The following is a 22,960-nucleotide window of genomic DNA, read 5'->3' as shown; positions in this document are numbered from 1 at the left end:
TGAGTCCCTACGTGTCAGGCACAGTGCTACATGTGCAGCTCAGCCAATCTTCTAAGTAAGAGGTATTCTTACTTCCTAGAAAGGAAAACTAAGGTTAAGACAACTTAAGTAACTCATAACAAAGTCGAGCTTTGAACCTCTTTATATCTATAGAGTCCATTATATTTTCACTATGTTGTAAAGCCTTTGAGAATGGGGAATCTGGCAAATATATGTCTATGCACTGCCCTGCGGTCTCTTGAAGCCATCATTAGACTCTCAACTTGCTACTTCTCAGCTGTCCCACAGCTGCTCCTTTCATTTCATAGCCTATTAACTCCACTGGAGTTCCCAACAGTCCTGCTGCCTAGAACTGATGTGTTGCTTGCCCACTGCACTAGGTATTTACTGCTGCACAGACAGTAGCTTTTTATTTCATAGTGTCTGTGGATCAGGAATCTAGGCAGATTTATTTGACTTCAGGCCTCTCAAAGGCTGCAATAAAAGGTGTCAGCTGGGGCTTCAGTTACCTCAGGCTCAACTAAGGAAGCACCCAAGCTTATTCCTGTGATTGTTGATAGTACACAGTTCCTCATGAGCTGCTAGCCAGAGGCTTCCTGTGGTTCCTTGCCCTGTGGGCCTCTCCATGGGACAGCTCACAACATGACAGCTGGCTTCATGAAGGAACGCAAAAGAATATGCAAGACAGCAAGATGGAAGTCAGTTTTTTATAACCTAATCTCAGAAGTGACATCCCATCACGTTAGCAGTATTCTGTTCTTTAGAAGCACATCACCAGGACCAGCCCACACTCCAGGGAAGAGGATCACACAAGGGCATGAAGAGCCGGTGGTGGGATCACCAACACGAACATCGCTCCGTGTTGAAAGCCCAGATCTACCGTTTTGTTCTTAAGGAAGAACAGACCTGAATTTGAGCCCATTTTCTGTAATGGTTTTTCTCTTCTACTGTGAGCCTTAAAATGATTAAATAACAGCTCTTTTCCTTTAGGCAACCCTCACTCCACACATTTTCAGGTCCACAGCTTGATGGTAAAATCCTACCCCTCTGATTTATAAAATTAAAATGAGAAAGAATCTTCAAAAGCATTCTGATATACTTGATGTTGGAAAGCTAAGGACCTTGGGACGTCAGTCAGAAAATAAGTTCCACAATTTTCCCTCTTTCCTTGGTTTTTACTGAAATCAGTGTCGTCTTGTGACAGAGGGGACAATACTGGAAGGAGTCTGGGGAAGACATGTAATGGAAGAACTTACAATATCTTTGCAAAACTTTTCCATTTTCTAGTCAGACTTGGACCATTCAGCCCATCTGACATCTCCTAAGAGTTAGTATGAACTGGCTTTTCCCTGTGGCTGTGGGCTTAGAGCAACCTAGGCTTGCCTGGCATTGTAAAAAATTCAGATTTCCACCCTGCTTCTCAGAAACCCTACCTCAGTAAGTGGTTTTGGGAAAGGGCCTAGAATTTGTTTAATTGCTGACCAAGTGGAGAAACTCTGTCAGTAGGAAGCCTAGAGAAAGGTAGGAAGCCTACAGAATGGCAGGAAAAAAGCTGTTTCTGCTCTAGTGTCAGGATCCACCCAAAATATCTATAGCCCCTTTCTTACTCTCTGATTCCCAAAACCACAGTACCTGTATGATTCTGCAAGTTCTTTCCTCTCCCTCAAGAACTTAACTTAAAAAAAAAAAGAGTTCCCGTCGTGGCGCAGTGGTTAACGAATCCGACTAGGAACCATGAGGTTGCGGGTTTGATCCCTGCCCCTTGCCCAGTGGGTTAATGATCTGGCGTTTCCGTGGGCTGTGGTGTAGGTTGCAGATGTGGCTCGGATCCTGCGTTGCTGTGGCTCTGGCGTAGGCTGGTGGCTACAGCTCCGATTGGACCCCTAGCCTGGGAACCTCCATATGCCGTGGGAGCGGCCCAAAGAAATAGCAAAAAGACAAAAAAAAAAAAAAAAAAAGAACTTAACTTTTGTCTCCATTAGACTCATATCTGCTGTGTCACTAACACATCATAAAGTTCTGCTCCATTCAATGCAGAGCCGCAGACCCCTGCGTAAGAAAGACAAAGTCCTACTCCTACATTGGCCAGATGTCTGTAGCTTAGAGTCAAGCCTAAGCCTTTTAGCCACAGTTCAAAACTATCAATAACTTCACAATCATTCGGAACTGCCAATCCATCCAGAGATCTCTGGCACTGTCTAGAGAAACTACTTAACTAGACATTTGCTTTCTTAATCTTTGGTTCAGTCCTTAATCATTCTGAGTTTTTCCTAAATCCCTCTGTAACTGATGAGCACTGATTGGGTTTCTCTCCTTCCCAATCTCCCAGATACCAATACCACTTTTATTTTTGCTTTGAATATTTCTATACTACCAATTACTTTAAGCCCACATGAGGTTAATTTCTGCCTCACATTTCTTCCTTTCATGAGCCCCACTTCCGCCATTCCATGTGATTCCAATGGGGGCTGCTAATCATCAGATCTCACTTCTTTCATCTCAGGACAAGTACAAGACCCAGACTTGCCAATCAGAGTCTTCTGTTCCCCAAGACTCAGTGGTTGGTACACTTATTCCAGGGAAGAGCACTTGGAGTCATCCTCTTTTTTCTTTTTTTAAAAGGACTGATACAGATACAAAAACAGTAGAATGCAGTAGAGTAGAGTTATAAGGGCTATTATGATCCAAATATACTTGGGACCATCTTTCCTGACATAGAAATTAAGCCAACAGAAAAGAAAAAAGAGTCAAGATATGGAAAAAAGGTACAGAGGCCCAACAACATCATTAAAGTAACTGGGGACTGCTATGTCTGAAGCAATGAATCCTTGAACTTTTCAGTTAGGTGAGTCGATGAATTCTCCTTTTTTGCCTAAGATAGTTCAAGTTAGATTTCTGTCACTTGTAAAAAAGAACCTGACCAATCTGTCTCCATTCCCACAGAGCAACTTCATAAGTCACTTTTAGGGAAGGGAAATTACTTTGCTGCCATTACATAATTTACAGTGTCACAGCAACTGTGTTCTTTCCTTTTTAACCTCAAATATATAATAACTGTGAAGATTCCCAATTAGTCAACATGGGCCTGTTTTATTTTTAAACACTACACTGTCCTCAAGTACCCGTGGAGAGGTATGGCCAAACGGGTACAGAGTGACTGGCCTGGTTGAAATTCAGAGGTAAGACACCTTGTGTTTGTCATCGTGGCGTTCTTCATTCATTGTTAAGCCACAACGTATACACAAAACCTGTGCATTACTGTCAGTGGCCTGAAACCTTACAGAAAACTTAACCTATCACCAATCTCAACTAATAATTATCCCTTCCCAATTTCCCCAATTCTATAAAAGTTTCCCTCTCTCCTTTGCCAACTACCTTTGACTCATTATGATGGTCTATTGCTTCTTTTTTCACAAAGTTTCTTAGGTCTGATGCTGCCTTTCTATTTTCACAGTCATACCCTTTATAGGTTCTGGTTGAAAGCACCCTCAGTCACCCTCCATCACATGGCATCTGGTCATGTGTTAAATATGTGTCCCCAAATCCACTGCCACTGTGTTCAGTCCAGGATTCTCACCATCTCTCCTCACCATTCAGCACTTCCTCCTCCTCCTCTCACGTACTACCTTCCATCTCTCTCCTCCACTCTCTCTTTCGAGTTGTTTTTCAAAAGTTCATTTAAGTCACCGTCCTTGTGGGATCCACCCTGTCAAAGTCTGTTTTTTAATTTTTGAAAAGAAAATCATGTTTGGAAAAAGCAGATATTGTACAATAGCACAATTCCTAGGAGCAATTTTGTAAGAGTGAAAAGGAAAAAAAAAATGTGTGGTTTGATATTTTAAGTTGATAAAAATGCTTTCTAGGTTTCATTGTTCCATTTACTAGTGTATACTAAATGTTTCCATATGACAATGATCTCATTTCTGTGAGCAAATAAACTGACCTAAATACATACCAAGAGAGATTGCTTAACTAAATCCATGAAAGCTGGCTTAGAAAATATAATGAAACTCTAGCCAAGAAGAATAGATGCTGAAAATATAAAATACTGTATACAATTCAGTTCAAATGGAAATACAGTTACTATTTCTAAATCGTCTTTAAACACTTAAAAAATAGAAAAACAGGAAATGTGCTCCAGAGAGAGTCAATCAACTAAAAGGTTTTTACCACATGTTGAAATTTATTGTCTTTCAAGTTCGTTCTGTCTGATCTCATTGAAACTAAAAAGGCTATATTTCAGACTATGAACATGAAGCAAATAAGCTGCCTTCACAGTCTATGAAATTCAGATTATCAAGGTCCATTTTATTAACTCAAACTTCATCTGGATATTTACAGTCCTTATTGTTTTTACTGGTCCGCTCATTGTGAAACATTAATAGGAAGTGCTATCCCAGTAAAACCGAAAAATTCCAAATTCCAAAACAATCTGGCCCCAAGGGTTCTGGAAGAGGGTGGGGACCTGTCCCTTTACTTTGTAATGTTGGAAATGTTAATCCTCTTTTTCCACCATGTGCAGATTTTAGAAATTAGATTTAATATAGGGTCTTCAACAGAAAGTTCCATGAATGATCAGATTAGCCATTTTCTCACCTCCCTCCCTACTACGTATTATTTATTATTGTCCAGCTACTCTGAATAGAGCACTGGACTAGACACTGAGGTAATGAAGAGAGAAAAAGCCTGATCCCTGATGCTCACAAACTAGTTGAGGAGTCATGGGACATGCATTTTTTTAAAAATCCATCAAACCTGTAAATAAATTCTTTAGAATTTCCAGGAAAGAATGGTCTCTTAAGTCTTTAATCTCCTGGGGGCTCTAAGAAAGCTGTAAGACTTGAGCTGGACCCAGAAAGATGTGAAAGAAGTAGCCAAATGGAGAACAGAAAATACATTCCAAAACAAGAGAAATGACATAAACACAAAAAATTAGAACGTGCAGGGCCAGTTCCTAGAACAAGGAGATGACCGATTCAGGCAGAATGGAAGAGGTAGGAGATTTATCTAATACTGATTATCTATTTTTGCCAGCACTCAACTGGAAACTTGAAATACAACCGATAAGCAAGAGAGCATTTGCTCTAAAAGAACTATAATCTAGTAAACTCCACATCAAGAATTGTCCTAAAATTTTATAGGTGTTGTGAATGTGTCACATGAGGATACAAAGGAAGAAATAATTAAATCTGTGTATGGTTAAGGAAAAGCTTCTTAGTCAAAAATGTGATTGAGTTGGGTCATAGAAAGTATATTAGGGTAACTACACATACAAAGCCAGAGGTTGTTCCAAAACATTGTTACATTAAATGGATCTATATTGTAAGTTTAAAACTCTTGCAACATGAAAATTCTACAACCTGTTTTGATAACCCATTCCAGCATTCAGCAGCCTGACACTGTTCTCTCTTACAAAGTTCTTTTTACTCACCATGTTGACACTTCTCTTCTTATAAAACTCAACATGGAATATTTTCTAACTTCTAGTTTAAGTTTCTCACATTCATATTAACCTTTTCTGTGTGAGACAATTAACAAGGAAAGATACATTGCTTAAACCTCAATACAGACAACTTTAACTTTGTAACTCTAATACAAAAGAATACCTGATTTAGCCTCAGTGCTGGCAATCTGTCTGTTTGGCCTCCTGGGCTGATGTACAAATGTGGAGAATACTACTGCTTTGGAAGATAGGATTAACTAAAATCCAGGTGCTTAAACTATTCCCCAATGCAAATATAAACAACACTGGAGTGTTTACCCATCAATCATTCCAAGTATTCATCATGGGCTATTTTACTTCCCACTTTAGTTTATTCTCTGTAATCCCTTCTCTTCAAGATACTCAGGCACCCTATCAAACAATAACAAAGATTTTTCTCTTTCAGGTATACATTAGCAGAATACAAACATGTACAAATCCCTTTAAATGTTAAGATAATCTTACTGTTTAAGAGTCAGTCTTCTTAATAGACTTGGTGTATGTTTTTTAATGAATGACTCATGAGCTCCCAGTTTTCTTATGGGTAATCACATCCCTGGTTTTTATGTACTCAAGAGAAAGAACTTTTCCATTTTTTCTAAAGAAAATGTCTTCTTTTTTGTTCACATTACCATATAAAAGGATCCATTCTACCATATAAAGAACTACATCATTGTTGATCCTTCAAACAGAAGCCCCCCTTTTCATCCTTATGTCTACAATGTAAATTTTGGTACGTAATAATGAGGTCTAAATAGTTGTTTGTTGAATGAATTATAGAAATAAAATTAATAGACTTATACCGTACTATGTGATATTATTTTAAACAAATGATGCAAATATTAAAATTAAAAACTAAATAAGATCATACAGGATCACAAGTAATGAAGAAAATAAGCAGCTCTGCTCCTAAATATCTTCTCCATACTCCTTGGCCTATTTTGATTACTGACAGATGAGCTAACAGTTGTTTGTTGAGAAAGTTATTTAATTTTAAAATAAAAACAGCTCCTGGAGCTCCCATCGTGACTCAGTGGTTAACAAACCCAACTAGTATCCATGAGGATGTGGATTCAATCCCTGGCCTTACTCAGTGGGTTAAGAACCGGGTGTTGCTGTAAGCTGTGGTGTGGGTCTCAGACTCGGCTGGGATCCCGCATTGCGGCGGCTGTGGTGAAGGCCATCAGCTACAGCTCAAATTCAACCCCTAGCCTGGCAACCTCCATATGCCGGTGTGCAGCCCTAAAGAGACAAAAAAACAAAAAAAAATTTTTTTAATTTAAAAAATAAATAAAAACAGCTCCTAAAACACTGAAGGTAGAGAGATAGCAAATCACTCAATGTGCACAAATTTGATAATACTTTTTTTCCTTCTACTTCTGCTGGGTTCCTAGTTCCCAAAAAGCAAAACTTCTATTTTTAAGTAAGTGAAAAATTTACATTAGCTAAATATTTAAGAAATTCCTAAGGATACAACTGGAACTACAATAGTTCAGCATGATTCAGGCCAGGCCCAGTTGTAGATAATAATAAAAGGCAGTTGTACATCTATTCAAAGAATCCTTTCTCACAGTAAATTCCAACATTATATTGGCTGTCACTCTTATTTACAATACATAGATGATATGCACCAAAATGCTGAAATGTTTGGGGTTTAGACGTCAATTTGCTAATGTCTTTAATTCTTAGTCTGATTTCCTTTAGTTTCAGATGTTGTGGTTTTTCAACTCTCCTTGTTTCTGGCCAAGATAAAAACACAACTATTTCTCAACTAAAATGAAGTAAAGCAAGTAAAACATTCAATTTAGAATAAAATTACCTCCTTGAAGCTCAGCTCCAAGCTTCTGATTCTGTAGACGTAGGGCTGGGGTAAGAAATGTATTAGCATCCCAGGAAATGCTGACACGGTTATTCCTTATGCTTTGAGAAGTACTTTTGTCACAGTACTAGACAGCTGAAAGCACTAACATGAATTCTTCACAACAGGTTTGAAGTGCTGCTCAGTAAGCCTGGATAAGGTAAGCTTTTATATTAAGTATAATACAATAATTGAGCCCAGTTTCATTCAGGAAGAAATACTCTCACAATCTCCACTTAATTTACACTTAAACATCTATTTATGAACTTAGAAACAGTAAAAATCTGTTCACACCTTAATGTCACCAGATCATGACTTCAGAAGAGTAGACTGAAATCTGTTTCTTTTCCTGTCTTTTTAGGGCCGCACCTGCGGCACATGGAGGTTCCCAGACTAGGGGTCTGATCGGAGCTGTAGCCACCAGCCTACACCACAGCCACAGCAACACCAGATCCAAGCCGCATCTGCGACCTACATCACAGCTCATGACAAGGCCGGATCCTTAACCTACTAATCGGGGCAAGGGATCATACCTGCAACCTCATGGTTCCTAGTCAGATTCGTGTCTGCTGCGCCACAACAGGAACTCCTGAAATCTGCTTCTATCTCCATCGTGTCTACCTCTACCCCTTTTACTTTAACTCCATCTCCATTTCTATCTCTCCTGAAAATATATGCTGGAGTTCCCATCATGGTGCAGCGGAAACAAATCCGACCAGGAACCATGAGGTTTTGGGTCCGATCCCTGGCCTCAATCAGTGAGTTAAGGATCCCGCATTACTGTGAGCTATGGTGTCGGTCACAGATGCGGCTCCGATCTGGCACTGCTGTGGCTCTGGTGTCGGCCAGCAGCTGTAGATTAGACCCCTAGCCTGGAGTCTCCATATGCCATGGGTAGGGCCCTAAAAAAATAAAAAATAAATAAATAAATCGTATCAATCGTTTCCAAGAAAAAAAAATTAGAGAAACTACTGGCTCCAACTATAAAACTCTTAAGAAGAAAAAATAGGCAAAAATTTTTGTGACCTTACATTAAGCAATGGTTTCTTAGTTCTGACACCAAAAGCCCATGGAATAAAAGAAAAAAATAGCGAGTTCCCATTGTGGTACAAAGGAAACGAATCCGACTAGTATCCATGACGATGTGGGTTCGATCCCTGGCCTCATTCAGTGGGTTGGGGATCAGGCATTGCTGTGAGCTGCGGTGTAGGTCACAGACATGGCTCGGCCCAGATCAGGTGTTGCTGTGGCTGTGGCGTAGGCCAGCAGCTTTAGCTCTAATTTGACCCTGATCCATATGCCGTAAGTATAGCCCTAAAAAACAACAAAAAAAAAAGAAAAAAATAGACGAATTGAATGTCATCAAAATTAATCTGATTCACATTACTCTATCAAGGAAGTAAAAAGGCAACCTACGAAAGGGATGAAAACATTTGCATATCATATCAGCTCCTGAAAAAGGAGCAGTGACCAGAATATATAAATTACTCTTATAACTCAACTATAAAAAGAAAAATAACCCAATTGAAAGATGGGCAAAAGATGTGGATAAACATTTCTCCAAAGAGGATATACAAACGACAAGTACACAACAAGATACTCAACATCATGGACCATGAAGGAAATGCAAATCAAAACCACAATGAGGTACCACTTCCCATCCATCAGGATGGCTACAATCGAAAACAGTCAATTACAAAGGTTGGCAAGGATTTGAAGAAAACGGAGCCCCCTCATACACTGCTGGTGGGAATGTAAAATTGTACAAGCACTTTGGAAAACAGTCTGGCACTTCCTAAAAAGGTTAAATACAGAGTAACCATGTGACTTAATAATTCCATTTCTAGATAAATACCCAAGAGACAAAAACCAAAAAAGTATGTGCACATTAAAACTCGTACATGAACATTTACAACAGCGTAAAGCAAAACAGCCAAAAAGTGGAAACAAATCCAATGACCCTGAACTGATAAATAAATAAAAATAATGTCCATAAGATGAAACATTCAGTGAGGCTGGTACTGTGTGATGATCTAATAAGGGAAGCTAAATGGAAGTAACCAATGAGATAAGAAGAAGATTCAGTCCTTGCTCTAGGTCTCACTGGTCCACTTTACATACAGGTAAATAGGAGCTCAAAGTGGCATGTTACAAGACGTCATGGTAAAGCAGTGCCAGAATCTAAACCCTGCATTCTCAGGCTAAGTCCATGTTTTTCCACCCCTGTAGGACTGTCATTGAAGAAAAAAACGCAATTCTAAAAATGTATATATTATTGTTATTATTATATTTGTCTGTTGTTTTGGCATGAGGTTTTTGGCCAGTAATTTAGCATGACAGCTACATTATTGAGTTAAATTTCTTGCACTTGTGAAGAACACAACAACACATAGCAGCATCCCCAATCAAAACTCTTAATATGACTAAACTGAGGAATTTCTGTGGATTCACAAGGCTACCCAGTCAACAGTAAGGCATGTTTCATACAAAGTTCTGGAGATAGCACTGGGAAACAGGTCTGAGAAGTGCCAAAGAGGAAGCACATTTTCAGGCTTCCACTGCAGTCACAGATACATAAATTTACTTTCTCCTTTCCTTGGCTGCTCAGCGACTGTTCCATGTTTGGTTTCACCAGTTCTCTTCCTACCGCCCCACCTTTCCTGTTTTACCATTTTAGCCAGAGTACTAAAAAATAAAGTTTAAAGTGACTTGAGGAGTTCCTATTGTGGCTCAGTGGGTTACAAACACAACTAGTATCCATGAGAATGCAGGTTTGATCCCTGGCCTTACTTAGTGGATTACAGATCCTGTGTTCCTGCAAGCTGTGGCACAGGTCACAGATCCAGCTTAGATCCTGGGTTACTGTGGTGCAGGCCCAAGGCTGTGGCTCCAATTGGACCCTTAGCTTAGCAATTTCCATATGCCAAGGATGCAGCCCTAAAAAGACAAACATTTTCTTTAAATAACGAACATGAACTTCTAGGGAACAGGAGTATTTAAATCTAGGAAACAATCTTTAGCATAGTGATAATGTTTTAAAAATGGAAAAATAATATTGCAAAAACTACATTTTTCTCTCTCTCTTTTTTTTTTTTTTCTTTTTTTTTTGTAGTGGCACCCATGGGATGTGGAAGTTCCAGGGCCAGAGCAGCACATCCAAGCCACTGACATGTCAATGCGAGGCCCTTAACCTGCTGCACCACCAGGGAACTCCTATATTTAACCTTTTAAAGCAACAAACATTTATATTTCAGAGTCAAAAAATTTTATCCAGAAATTCCTAAAAATGACACTGATAGGTTCCTAGGAGGATGGAGACAGACCCCGTGCCCCCCCCCCCAACTCCCGAATGTGTCTGTTCACTCTGGAGACCCACTGCAGACATGGGTGCAGCCCTGCACAAAATCTACGCCCTTTCCCAGAATTTGGATGCTCAAGTTGGGACGGCAAGAAACAATGGCCTGCAGGAAACAACTGGCGGCATATATTAACCTTCCGCAAGGATTAACTGCCCTCTGTCATGGGACTCAACCCCCGAGTCACTCCTCTTCTTCATTGTTGACCTTCCCCTCTTTCTTCATTGTTCCTGCCACAGGTTCCTGCCATGAGCTCCAGCCGCAGATCCTTCATTATAAGCCTAGCTCCTCCACACAGTCAGGGCTGGCGCCACCTTGAGCTCAGCCCGTCCCCCTCTGACGCCTTAATAAATGTCTTTTGCTTTACCAACTTGGCCTTGCACGTTCCTCCCTCAGCAAACCTAACAGACACCTCATTAACAGAGATTTTTTTCCACACTTACAAAACTTAAGTCTGGATCCTTCATGAAGTGTTTATTTTTAAAATAAAGTCCTGACCTCTAGTGGCTAAAATGAATTAATTCAATACCTAAATCTACCAAACTATCTTAACATCACAATTGGACCCCTAGCTTGGAAATTTCCATATACCAAGGGTGCGGCCCTAAAAAGACAAAAAAACTTTTTAAAAAATAAAGTGACCTGAACTTCTAGGATACAGGAGTACTTAAATCTAGCAAACAATCTATAGCATAGTGATAACGTTGCAAAAGGCAACATACAAACACACCTATGAAATATTTGTGAAAAATATCAAACCTGATTCTGATCTAGCTTTGAGATCTAATTTAATAAACAGGTTAAGAGAAATAAAAAGGAGATAAACATGTTAAACAATATCAAACTATACTATCAGAAATTCTACCTCACAAAAAGCTCAATCTCTAAAAAAAAAAATCAAAGAACATAAAAAAAGGGAGAAAGAACTTCATAGATTAAAAGTATCTTAAGAGACATATTAAGCAAATACAATTGTGGACCTTGTTTAGATCCTGATTTGAATAAAAAAATCTTAGCTGTGAAAACTTAGGAAATGTAAACCCTGACTGTGTATCAGATGATACACTGGAATCATAGTTTACTTTTATGGTGTGATACTGGTATTAAGATTACTTTTTAAAATGATTTCTTAGAAATACATAGTATTTACAATTGGAATTTTTAAATTTAATTATTTTTTTCTTTTTTAGGGCCACACTCACAGCATATGAAAGTTCCCAGCGTAGGGGTCAAATCTGAGCTGCAGCTGCCAGCTACGTACACCACAGTAATACCAACGCGGGATCCGAGCTCCATCTGCAACCTACACTGCAGCTTGCGGCAATGTTGGATCCTTAACTCACTGAGTGAGGCCAGGGATCGAACCCACATTCTCATGGATACTAGTTGGATTTCTTAACCACTAGGCCACAAGGGGAACTCAGGAATTTTTTTTTTTTTTTTAAAGAAGAGAATTACAAATAGAAGAAACTACAAATGCAAAAACCTGGAAGCAGAAATGGGTTAAAGAAGATAGATCAAAAAGGTCATGGAGGTGTGAAAAATAAAGGGTTTTGTAGCATTTTTAATGATTTTGGCTATGTGAAGTCATCAGAGCATTTTTAGCAGAGAAGTGATATAATCAGATTTAGATATTTATAAGAGGTAATTCTGTATGGAAAGCAGATTGTCAACAGGCAACCAGTTAAGAAGCTATTACCATAATCTAGAAGAAAGAAAAAGGCGCCTTGGACAGCATGGTAAGAAGTGGCTGCATTCTGGTTATATTTCAGAAGTAGAGCTCATAGTATTTACTGATGGCTGAATATGAGTGTGAGAAAATAACAGAAGCCAAAGAAGGCCAGTTTCCTAGCCTGAGCTATTGAAAAGATGGAGTTGCCATTTACTGAGATGGGAAAGATGGTAGGAGAAGACTTGGTGCTGAATTTGAAGGTCACTTTGGACTGTGTTCTTTCCCCTAGATATAACTGACATACAATATTATATTAGTGTCAGGTGTACAACACAATGGTTTGATATATAATGAAATGATCACAATAAGTCTAATTAATATCCATTATCTCACAGTTACAATTTTTTTCTTGAGAAGACAACCTTTAAGACTCACTCTCAAAAATATACAATATTGTTAACTATAGTCATCGTGCTGTGCATTATATCCCTGATCTTATTTATCTTATAATGGGAAATCAGTACCTTTTGACTACCCTCCTTCACTTCCCCAACATTCTCCAGCAAACACCAATCTGTTATGTTTCTATGAGTTCATTTTTACATTCCATACATAAGTGAGATCAGACAGCATTTGTATTTCCTACAGGACATATTTCACTTAGCATAATAACCTCAAGTCCACACATGTCATCCCCAACATTATGGTTTCCTTCCTTTTTCATTACTGAATAATATTCTATTGACTATTTTATATATGTGGAGAGAGAGAGAAGGAGGGAGAGGGACCTCACTGCTTCCTTATCCATTCATCTGTGGATGGATGCTGAGGTTGTTCCCGTGTCTTGACTATTGTAAATAATACTGCAATAGACTTGGGAGTCCTGATATATCTTCAAATCAGTGATTCTGTTTCCTTCAGATAAAGAACCAGAGTGGAATTCCTAGATCAAATGGTAAACAATTCATATTTTTTTCAGGAAACTCCATACAATTTTCCATAGTGGCTGCACCAATTTCATTCCCACCAATAGTACATGATGGTTCTCTTTGCTCTACATCCTCACCAATACTTGTTATCTATTGTCTTTCTGATGGTAGCCATTCTAACAGGTGTGAGGTGATATTTCACTGTGGTTTTGTTTGCATTTCCCTGATGGTTAGTAACGTTAAACACATTTTTCATGTACCTGTTGGCCATTTGTATGTTTTCTTGGAAAAATGTATATTTTATCGCTCTGCTGATTTTTTAATGTTTTTTGTTGTTGCCAGGTTATATGAGTTTACAGATTTTTGATATTAACTCTTCATTAGACACATGATTTTCAAATACTTCCTCCCATTCCATAGGTTTTCTCTTCATTTTGCTGATGATTTTCTTCACTATGTAGAAGTTTTGTAATTTGACTGAGTCCTACTTATTTATTTTTGCTTTTGTTGTGTTTGTTTTCAGTGTCAAATCCAAAAACTAATTGCTAAGTCCAATGTAAAGGGGCTCACCTCATGCTTTCCTCAAGTTTTCTGACTTGAGGTCTTACTTGAGTTCAAGTTTTTAATCCACTCTGAATTAATTTTTATGTATAGTGTAATACAGCGGTTCGGTTTTCCCAATACCATTAATTGAAGTGACTATCCTTTCCTCACTGTATATTCTTGGTTCCATTGTTGTGAGTTAATTAACCATATATACATAGCTTCCTTTCTGGGTTCTCTATTCCATTCCATTGATCTATGTGTCTGTTTTATGCTTTGATTACTATAGCTTTGTAATATTGATTGAAATCAGGAAATGGGATAACTCTAGCTTTGCTCTTCTCTCTCAGGATTTCTTTGGCCATTGGGATCTTTGGTGGTTCCACACAAATTTTAGGAGTTTATTTCTGTGAAAAATACCATTGAAATTTTGATAGGGATTGTAATAAAACTGTAGATCACTTTGGGCAGTATAGATATTTTAACAATATTAATTCTTCCAATTCATAAGTACAGACTATCCATTTATTTATGTCTGCAATTTATTTCATCATCTTATAATTTTTGTTGTATAGATCTTTACCTCCTTAGTTAAGATTTATTCCCAGGTATTTCATTCTTTTCAATGCAATTCTAAATGGAGTTGTTTTCTCAATATTGCTTTCTAATAGTTATTAGTGTATAGAAATGAATTTTTGTTTTTTTAGGGCCACCCTGCAGCATATGGAAGTTCCCAGGCTAAGGGTCTAATAGGAGCTGCAGGTGCCAGCCTATGCTGGATTCGAGCTGCCGCCACACAGCAGCTCACGGCAATGCCAGATCCTTTAACACTCTGAACGAGCCAGGGATCGAACCCACAGCCTCATGGCTACTAGACCGGTTCTCAACACACAGAGACACAATGGGAACTCTCAAGTGCACTAATTTTGGTATACTGATTTTGCATCCTGCAAATTTACTGATTTTGATTATTCTAACACTTTTCTGGTGATGTCTTTAGGTCTTCAATATATAATATCATGTCATCTACAAACAGAGTTTTAGTTCTTCTTTTCCAATTTGGATGCCTTTTATTTACTTTTCTTGTCTAACTCTATCTAGGATTTCCAATATTCAGCTTTTCACAACTGAGTATGATGTGAGTCGAGGGCTTGTCATACGTGGCCATTGTATCAAGGTATGTTCCTTCTACACTCAGTTTGTTGAGATATTTTATCACGAATGATTGTTGATCTTTGCAACATAATTTTTTTGCATTTATGGAGATCAAAGTATAGTTTTTTTTCCTTCATTTTATCAATATGATGTATCATATTGATTTGCAGATGTTGACTCATCCTTGCATCCCAGGAATAAATCCTGCTTTATCATGGTATATAATTATTTTAATGTAATCTTGAATTTGGTTTGCAAATATTTGGTTGGGGATTTTTGCATCTATGTTCATCAGTGATACTGACCTGTAATTCTCTTTTCTTGTAGTCTCCTTGTCCAGCTTTGGTGCTAGGGTAATTCTGAATTCATAAAATGAGTCTGAAAAAAGTCCTCTCCTCTTCTATTTTTTTAAAGAATTTGCAAAAAAAATTGGTATTAATTCTTCTTAAAGTGGTTAGCATAATCCTATGAAGCCATCTGGTCCTGAACTTTTGCTTGTTGGGAGGTTTTTGATGACTAATTCAATAGCCTTACTAGCAACCGCTCTGTTGAGATTTTTATTTCTTCATGATTTAATCTTAGTAGATTGTATGTTTATTAGAATCTTTCCGGAGTTGCCATTGTGGTGCCGCAGAAACGAATCCGACTAGGAACCATGAGATTGCGGGTTTGATCCCTGGCCCCACTTACTGGGTTAAGGATCCAGCATTGCTGTGAGCTGTGGTGTAGGTCACAGATGCATCTCGGATCCTGCCGTTGCTGTGGCTGTGGCATAGGCTGGCCGCTGTAGCTCTGATGTGACCCCTAGCCTGGGAACCTCCATATGCTGTGGGTGTGGCCCTAAAAAGAAAATTAAAAAAAAAAAAAAGAATTTTTCCATTTCTTCTAGGTTGCCCAATTTGTTGGCATATAATTGTTCACAGCAATTTCTTATTATCCTTTGCATTTCTATGGTAACAGTTGTGATGTATCCTCTTTCATTTCTAATTGTATTTATTTGATTCTCTTTTTTCCCTTGGTGAGTCTAGCTGAAGGTTTGTCAACTTCATCTTCTCAAAAAAAAAAAAAAAAAAGCTCAGTTTCATTGATCTTTTCTATTGTCTTAAGTTTATTTATTTTTACTCTAATACTTGTTATGCATTTCCTTCCTTATACTAAATTTAGGCTTAGATTTTTTTTCTAGTCCTTTGAAGTATAAAGTTGTATTTTTTGAGATCTTTTTTGCTTCTTATATAGGTGTTTATTGCTATAAACTTACCTCTTAGAATGGCTTGTTATATCCCATTAGTTTTGATGTGTTATTTTTCCATTATCATTTGTCTCAAAAAATTTTTTTTTGTTTTTTGTTTTTTAGAGCCGCACCCTCAGCATATGGGGGTTCCCAGGTTAGGGGTCTAATCAGAACTACAGCTGCCACCCTACTCTACAGCCACAGCAAGACCAGATCCTTAACCCACTGAGGGAGGCCAGGGATCAAACCCGCAACCTCATGGTTCCTAGTCAGATTCATTTCCACTGTGCCACAAGGGGAACTCCTGTCTCAAAATATTTTTGATTGCCCTTGAGATTTCTTATTTTACCCATTGGTTATGCTGGAGCATATTGTATAATCTCCATATATTCATGAATTTTCCAGTTTTCTTATAATTAATGTCTAGTTTCATACCATTGTGGCTGGAAAAAATGCTTGATATAGTTCAATCTCTTAAGTTTATTAAGACTTATTTTGTGGCATAACATTTGATCTATCCTGGAGAATGTTCCATGTATGATTGAGAAGAATGGTATTCTGCAGCTTTTGGATAGAAAATTCCATATATATCTGTTAAGTCCATCTGATGTAACATGTAGTTTAAGTACAATATCTCCTTATTGATTTTCTGTCGAGATGATCTACCCATTATTGAAAGCAGGGTACTGAAGTCATCTACTGTTACTCTATGGCTGTCTATTTCTCTCTTCAGGTCTGTTATTATTTGTGATATGTATAATTAGATACTCCCATGTTGAGTACATCTTTACAAATGTTACACTATTTTGTTGGATTCACCTCTTTTTCATTGCATAATGACCTTATTTAGCAGTTATTATATTCTTTGGTTTAAAATTTATTTTGTCTGATATGAGTATAGCTATGCCTGCTTTCTTTTGGTGTTCATTTGCATGGAATATCTTTTTTTAAACCTGTCACTTTCAGTCTATAAGAATTCTTAAAGCTAAAGTGAGAGAACATATACTTTTAAAGAAATTCATTTAGCCATTCTATGTCTTTTGATTGGAGCATTTTTTATCATATTAAACTTTAAATGTTTACTAGATGTTTAAGAGGAGATGTTGATGAGTCTCGAGTCCAGGAGCAGTAATCTAGGCTAGAGACATAAATACAGGAGTTGCTAAACTCTACCACTAACTCTCCTTTGCTTTTAACCTCTCCAATTTCTCACCTTTTGGGTAGGACCACACATAATTGCCATTTTTGTAGCTCAGTAAAATACAGCAATTTCATATGGTTCAATCAAATATAAGTGGGAAGATTCCTACCTATTTCATAAGCAGTTAAAATGCCCAATGAGACTGACATTTGTGAAAATTTACACAGCATATGTTTAAAGCATTGTTATGAAAGAGCTTTCATAACTCAAAATTTATTTTCATGCAACACACACATTTTAAGATGATTTCGTGTTCTCCATGTGGAATCTGTTTAGGGAGGCCCCATTACTGGGTTAAAGCATTTAGCAGATATCTGAATGCTCTATACCAGCACAAAGCTCATCATTTGTTTGGGATACTGCTCTTAGACAATGCTTGTGAGATGAAGTCTGCCTACAGCTTCTTTTTATTTATTTATTTATTTATTTATTTATTTATTTATCTATCTATCTATTTTTGTCTTTTTTGGACCGCACCCACAGCACATGGAAGTTCCCAGGCAAGGGGTTGAATCGGAACTGCACCACCAGCCTACAACACAACCTCAACAACATGAGATCCGAGCAGCGTCTGTGACCTACAATATAGGTCACGGCACCACTGGATCCCCAACCCACTGAGATGCCAGAGATCAAATCCTCGTCCCCATGGGTTTGATGGGGTTCGTTAACCCCTGAGCCAGGACAGGAACTCCTAAACTTCTTTCAAAAATAATTCAGTCTACACTAATCCAATCCTGAGTCAATACCCTTAATTAGCATACCAAAAAGTGGTAGGTCTTGACCTAAGGCCTGCAAAAGTCAGTATGAACTCCATTCAGTGCTGGATAACTGGGTTAGACACTCTATATCTAGCAACAGTATCTTAGTTTGAGTCATTTCTCTTATCTTTGTTAACAAATCACTTAGCCCTATGGTTTCCTTACTGTTCCTTGAATGTGCCAAGGAGTCCCCTTTTCCCCCCATTCATCTCTCCACCTTTCTCTTCACCTCCTTCAGATGTTTGTGCACACGTTAATTACTCATGGAGTCCTTCATTAGCTCTCCCGGTGTAAATCAGAGCCACTCTTGTCTAGCCCCACCCACAATTCCCTGTCCCCTCCCCTTGATTTATTTTCTCTTCATGAGACTTACCATCAGAAAAAGCAAAAGTCCCTGAAATTTGGAAATTGGCCTGATGTGCACAGCTACGCCACAGTGTTCTCCTGTTGGACATAAATAATCTCAGAGTGTGACAACAGACAAGGACACCTAATTATAAAATTGTCCCTGCTTTCTGACAATATGCAATCCAAATAAAATCTCCACTTATTAGACCCTCCCCAAAATTACCCAGCCAAAGCCTAAATCCTGTAATAGGTTCTTTCTAACACCCTCTTACTGAGACCCACCCACTACAGGTTACAGCTCCCCATGGTTACAGTTCCCCCTCATCGCAGCAAGTAATAAACCCAAGTTGTTCCACTACAGGTATGTTCCTGGAGATCATTGCCTGGAGGATACTGATATATCTAACACACTGTGTGTTCTTCTTACTTATTTTTATTGTCTGTCTTCTCCCACTACAATGTTTCTCTATGAGGGCATGAATTTTTGTCTATTTAGTCACTGCTAACATCCCCAGCAGTTAGAACCATACCTGGTATATTACAGGCTATCAACGAATAATTCTTGAATGAATGAATGAACAGGTACTCAGATTTCAGTAGGCATTAGAGATGCAAACATGAATCAGCAAGTCCTCGAAATATTCATAGTGGTGCAGTTTCACCAGTACTGGTTCAGTAAGTTTGCCTAAAGAAAGGAAGAAAGAGGCAGAGACAAAAAGTCAAGTTCTGTACTGGAGACTGCTATGTAACTCTGCTTTCCATTTCTGCTTTATTTTCTTTTATTTTCCTCTGCTTTCTTTCTTCATCAGAGTCACTCTTCGGAGCAGGTCAGGAATACTCTCCTGAAACCGCTGTTGACTAAAGGAAAGTAGGGTTTGACCTGTGCCAAAAAGAATGGACCACGCTATGAGATCTTCATGCCAAACCTATAAAATGTACTGTTTATGGCCTGAGACAATAGTTCAAGAATTAGAGATGCTTGCATAGTCATCTCGAAACCCCTCTTATGGTTCTCAAACTCAAGAATCCTCTAAAGAGTTATAAAAACAGACTGCTTTTAATTAAAACAAAATTTACTAAGCTTATAATAAGTACACTGAGCTTTAAGGCTTAAAATATCTAAATTTGTAAGTCTACAATTTTAATAAATTGAATAGTCATTAAAACACTGGCAGCTGTAAATAGTTTTTTCAAGCACAAAAACTTCCCTCAAGATAACCAGCCATACAACTGACTCAGGATTCTTTGCAAAACCTTTTGCTTCTACAGCCAACACACATACTTCTCCTTTTCCTTGGTTTCAATTACCATCCTTATGCCAATTATTAATAAATTTATCACAATGATTTAGGGAAACTCTAAAAAGTCTGGTTCCCAACTTGGTGGGGGCTGTGGTGATTCAGCCAGGAATTATCCCAGGTAGGCTCTACCCCAGGAGAAAAAAAAAAAAAAAAATCCTTTAACAATAATATTTGCCTATTACCCTCTGATTGTAACAATGCTTATTTGGGAAAAACTTTCAAGAAGACATACAGGGAGTCCTCTTCTGGTGCAGCAGGTTGAGGATCCAGTTTTATAGATTTGTCACTGAAGCAGCTTGGGTCGCTGCTCTGGCGTGGGTTCAATTCCTGGGCCAGGAACTTCCACATGCTGTGGGTGTTGGGAAGAAGAAGAAGGAAGAAGAATAAGGAGAAGGAGTAGGAATATAGGATCTTGATTTTTTTTTAAAAAAAAGAGAACAAATTTTTTTTTTTGAGGAAAATATTAATACAGTACTGGTTATTCCATCTGGTGCCACAAGATGTCACCTATACACAAGAAAACTCTCCATGTATACTAGAAACAATTTACATCATTTTTAGCAAAAATTTTTTGAGGCTCTAATTTGTAAGGACACCAGTATATACATTCTGGATGATGAAAGTATGAACACAATATGGTTCCTTACTTCAAATAACTTTAAATGCCACAGAGAAACAGATGTGCTCAAATAACTATATACAATGCAATGCCAGAACTACAAACTGTCCAAGCAAAAACTGTTCCCAACTAAGTTAAATAGGTAAGGAAGACTTTACTCAAAGCTACCTAAACAGTCAGAACTCAATTCTGCTGAAACAAAGAATGGGAGAGTTGTTTTAGTAGTTTTAAATTTTTTATTATGGTAAAATATACATAAAATGTACTATTATAACTTATTTTAAATATACAACTCAGTGGCATTACGTACAGTAACAAATGTGTATCAGCATTATCTAGTTCCAGAACTTTTCATCCTCCAAAATGAAAAATCAATACTCACTGAACAAAAATTTCCCTTTCCTCCCAACCACAGTCCCTGATAAACTGTTCTACTTTCTGTCTCTAAGGATTTGACTATTGTAGACAACTCATTTGGTGGATTCATATAGTAACCGTCCTTTTGGGTTTGGCTTATTTCATTCAGCATAATGTTTTCCAGGTTCATCCATCTTGTCGCATGTGTTAAGAGTTTTTTATTCCTTTTCAAGACTGAAAAATACTCTACTGTATGTATATAACACAGCTTATAAATTCATCTGTTGATGGACATTGGGTTGTTTCCACCTTTTGACTATTGTGAATAACACTACTACAAATATTGATGTACAAATATCTGGTTAAGACTCTGCTTTCAATTCCTTGGGGAACATACCTAGAAGTAGAATTGCTGGAGCACATGATAATTCTGTGCTGAACTTTTTGAGGAACCACTGTTTTCCATAGCATCTGTACCATTTTACACGCCCACCTGCAATGTCCAAGAATACTGATTTCTCCATATCCTTGCCTATACTTGTTATTCTGGTTTTTTGATAATAGCCATGTCAAAGTATGTGAGGTGGTGGCTTACTGCAGTTTTTATTTGCATTTCCTTAATGATTAGTGATGGTGAGCATCTTTTCATATGATTATTATACATCTTCAGAGAAATGTCTATTCAAGTCCTTTGCCCACTTTTTTTCAAGTTTCTTATTGCACTTTGAGTTACAGAACAGAATTGAAGTGGTAACCTAATTGCTTTGAATGTAAATATCATATTATTTCACTGGATTGGTAGTTGCATAAAATGACTGGTTCTCTTGCCAGTTCAAAGAAGTTAATACCAAAGAAAAAATTAAAATTATATTTCTGATCCTAAGAGGCACAAGCTAGTAAAACTATTCCCTCTCAGGAGAAAAGCACTTGTCCATATTAAGCAAATTATCTGTCTCTCCAAGGGAGCCAAATAATAATAATTTTCATAGGCCAAGTTATGATTCAGCGATGGGTAAAATTTTTTCATAGCAAATATGAGTTAGTGTTTATAGATTCCCTCAAACCTTTCACAATAGAAGTATAGAAAATGGTCTGATAATTTGATATTTCTACACCTATAAGAATTCACCCAACATATAGCTGGTTATTAGAGATGACAGCCAAATTTATGACTCTGTAGGCCCTGTAGGTATATACCACAAAGAGTTTTTGATGACATCATTTGAAACATTAAAATGAGGTATATTAGGATATGAGCTGCTCAGTACCACACACACAGTAACAGTTCAATAATTACACGTGTCACACACATCTATTCGCTGATTAGCCCACAGCTAAAAATCAGCCAGAAATGTTGCTATTTGTCAAAAATATTTTCCTTTGTTTTCTATCATGGAGCACCGTAGATGCTGAGGTAGGAGATAATAGAAGTGTATTTGTTTTCAGTGTTTTCTCCAGTTTCTTTCTTAGAATTCATCACTGGATCAATCTCTTTGCAGGCTTTCCAAATAAACCTACATACTTCTATAGGGCTGATGGACAATTAAGCCCATGGGCAGTGGGTAATTCAAATAGTAGCAAACAGCACCTTTTCTCTGCCGAGATACATTTAGTTCTGGCGCAATCAATAAAAATGAAAATATTGCTGAGTCTTCAATAAAACTTAAGACAGTCTTCCTTCAGTATTACACTGATAGAAGTACAAAGGTTCAAAGACAAAACAGCTAAACATATGAGAGAAAACAGTTCCATGTTCTCGAGTAATGAAAAATATATCATAATCTGTTTGATTTCCAATTTTTAGAAAAAGCAGAAATAAAGTATACATATCTTTCAAGGCAACTTGGGAAACTATTGCAAACTCATTTTAGACACTGGTCCTACTATCACTTCCATCTTATTTTCTCATTCTCTCCAAACAGCATTCTCCTATGTTTCCAAAAAAAAAAAAAAACTAAAAACTAAAAAAACCCTCACATAGCTTGTTAGCGCTCATAATTCAAAATGCCCTTGAAATAACCTTTCTTGATAAAATGACACAAATGTTCATTCAGAAGAATACGCTCATAGGTATCACCAGAAAAAAAAAAAGTTTAGCAGTTTATTATAAAGGATATTGTAAAGAAAATAGAGGAAGACATGCAGAG

General features: G+C 37.6%; 1 protein-coding gene across 1 annotated transcript in view; it reads right to left on the bottom strand.

Moving 5' to 3' along the window:
• Positions 1 to 22,960, bottom strand: part of LOC106505265 — a 75,951-nt gene that overhangs the window by 43,948 nt on the left and 9,043 nt on the right. Inside the window, exons 5-7 of the mRNA XM_021065389.1 lie at positions 20,070 to 20,186; positions 19,067 to 19,221; positions 18,562 to 18,632 (exon numbers count right to left, since the gene is read on the bottom strand). Of these exons, the coding sequence (XP_020921048.1) occupies positions 19,209 to 19,221; positions 20,070 to 20,186 (130 nt within the window). The 3' untranslated portion in view covers positions 18,562 to 18,632; positions 19,067 to 19,208. The remainder of the gene's footprint in view (positions 1 to 18,561; positions 18,633 to 19,066; positions 19,222 to 20,069; positions 20,187 to 22,960) is intronic.

This window comes from Sus scrofa, chromosome 11 (assembly GCF_000003025.6).
Source record: "Sus scrofa isolate TJ Tabasco breed Duroc chromosome 11, Sscrofa11.1, whole genome shotgun sequence".
Lineage (NCBI taxonomy): Eukaryota > Metazoa > Chordata > Mammalia > Artiodactyla > Suidae > Sus > Sus scrofa.
This window is presented reverse-complemented; position numbering and strand designations above follow the sequence as displayed.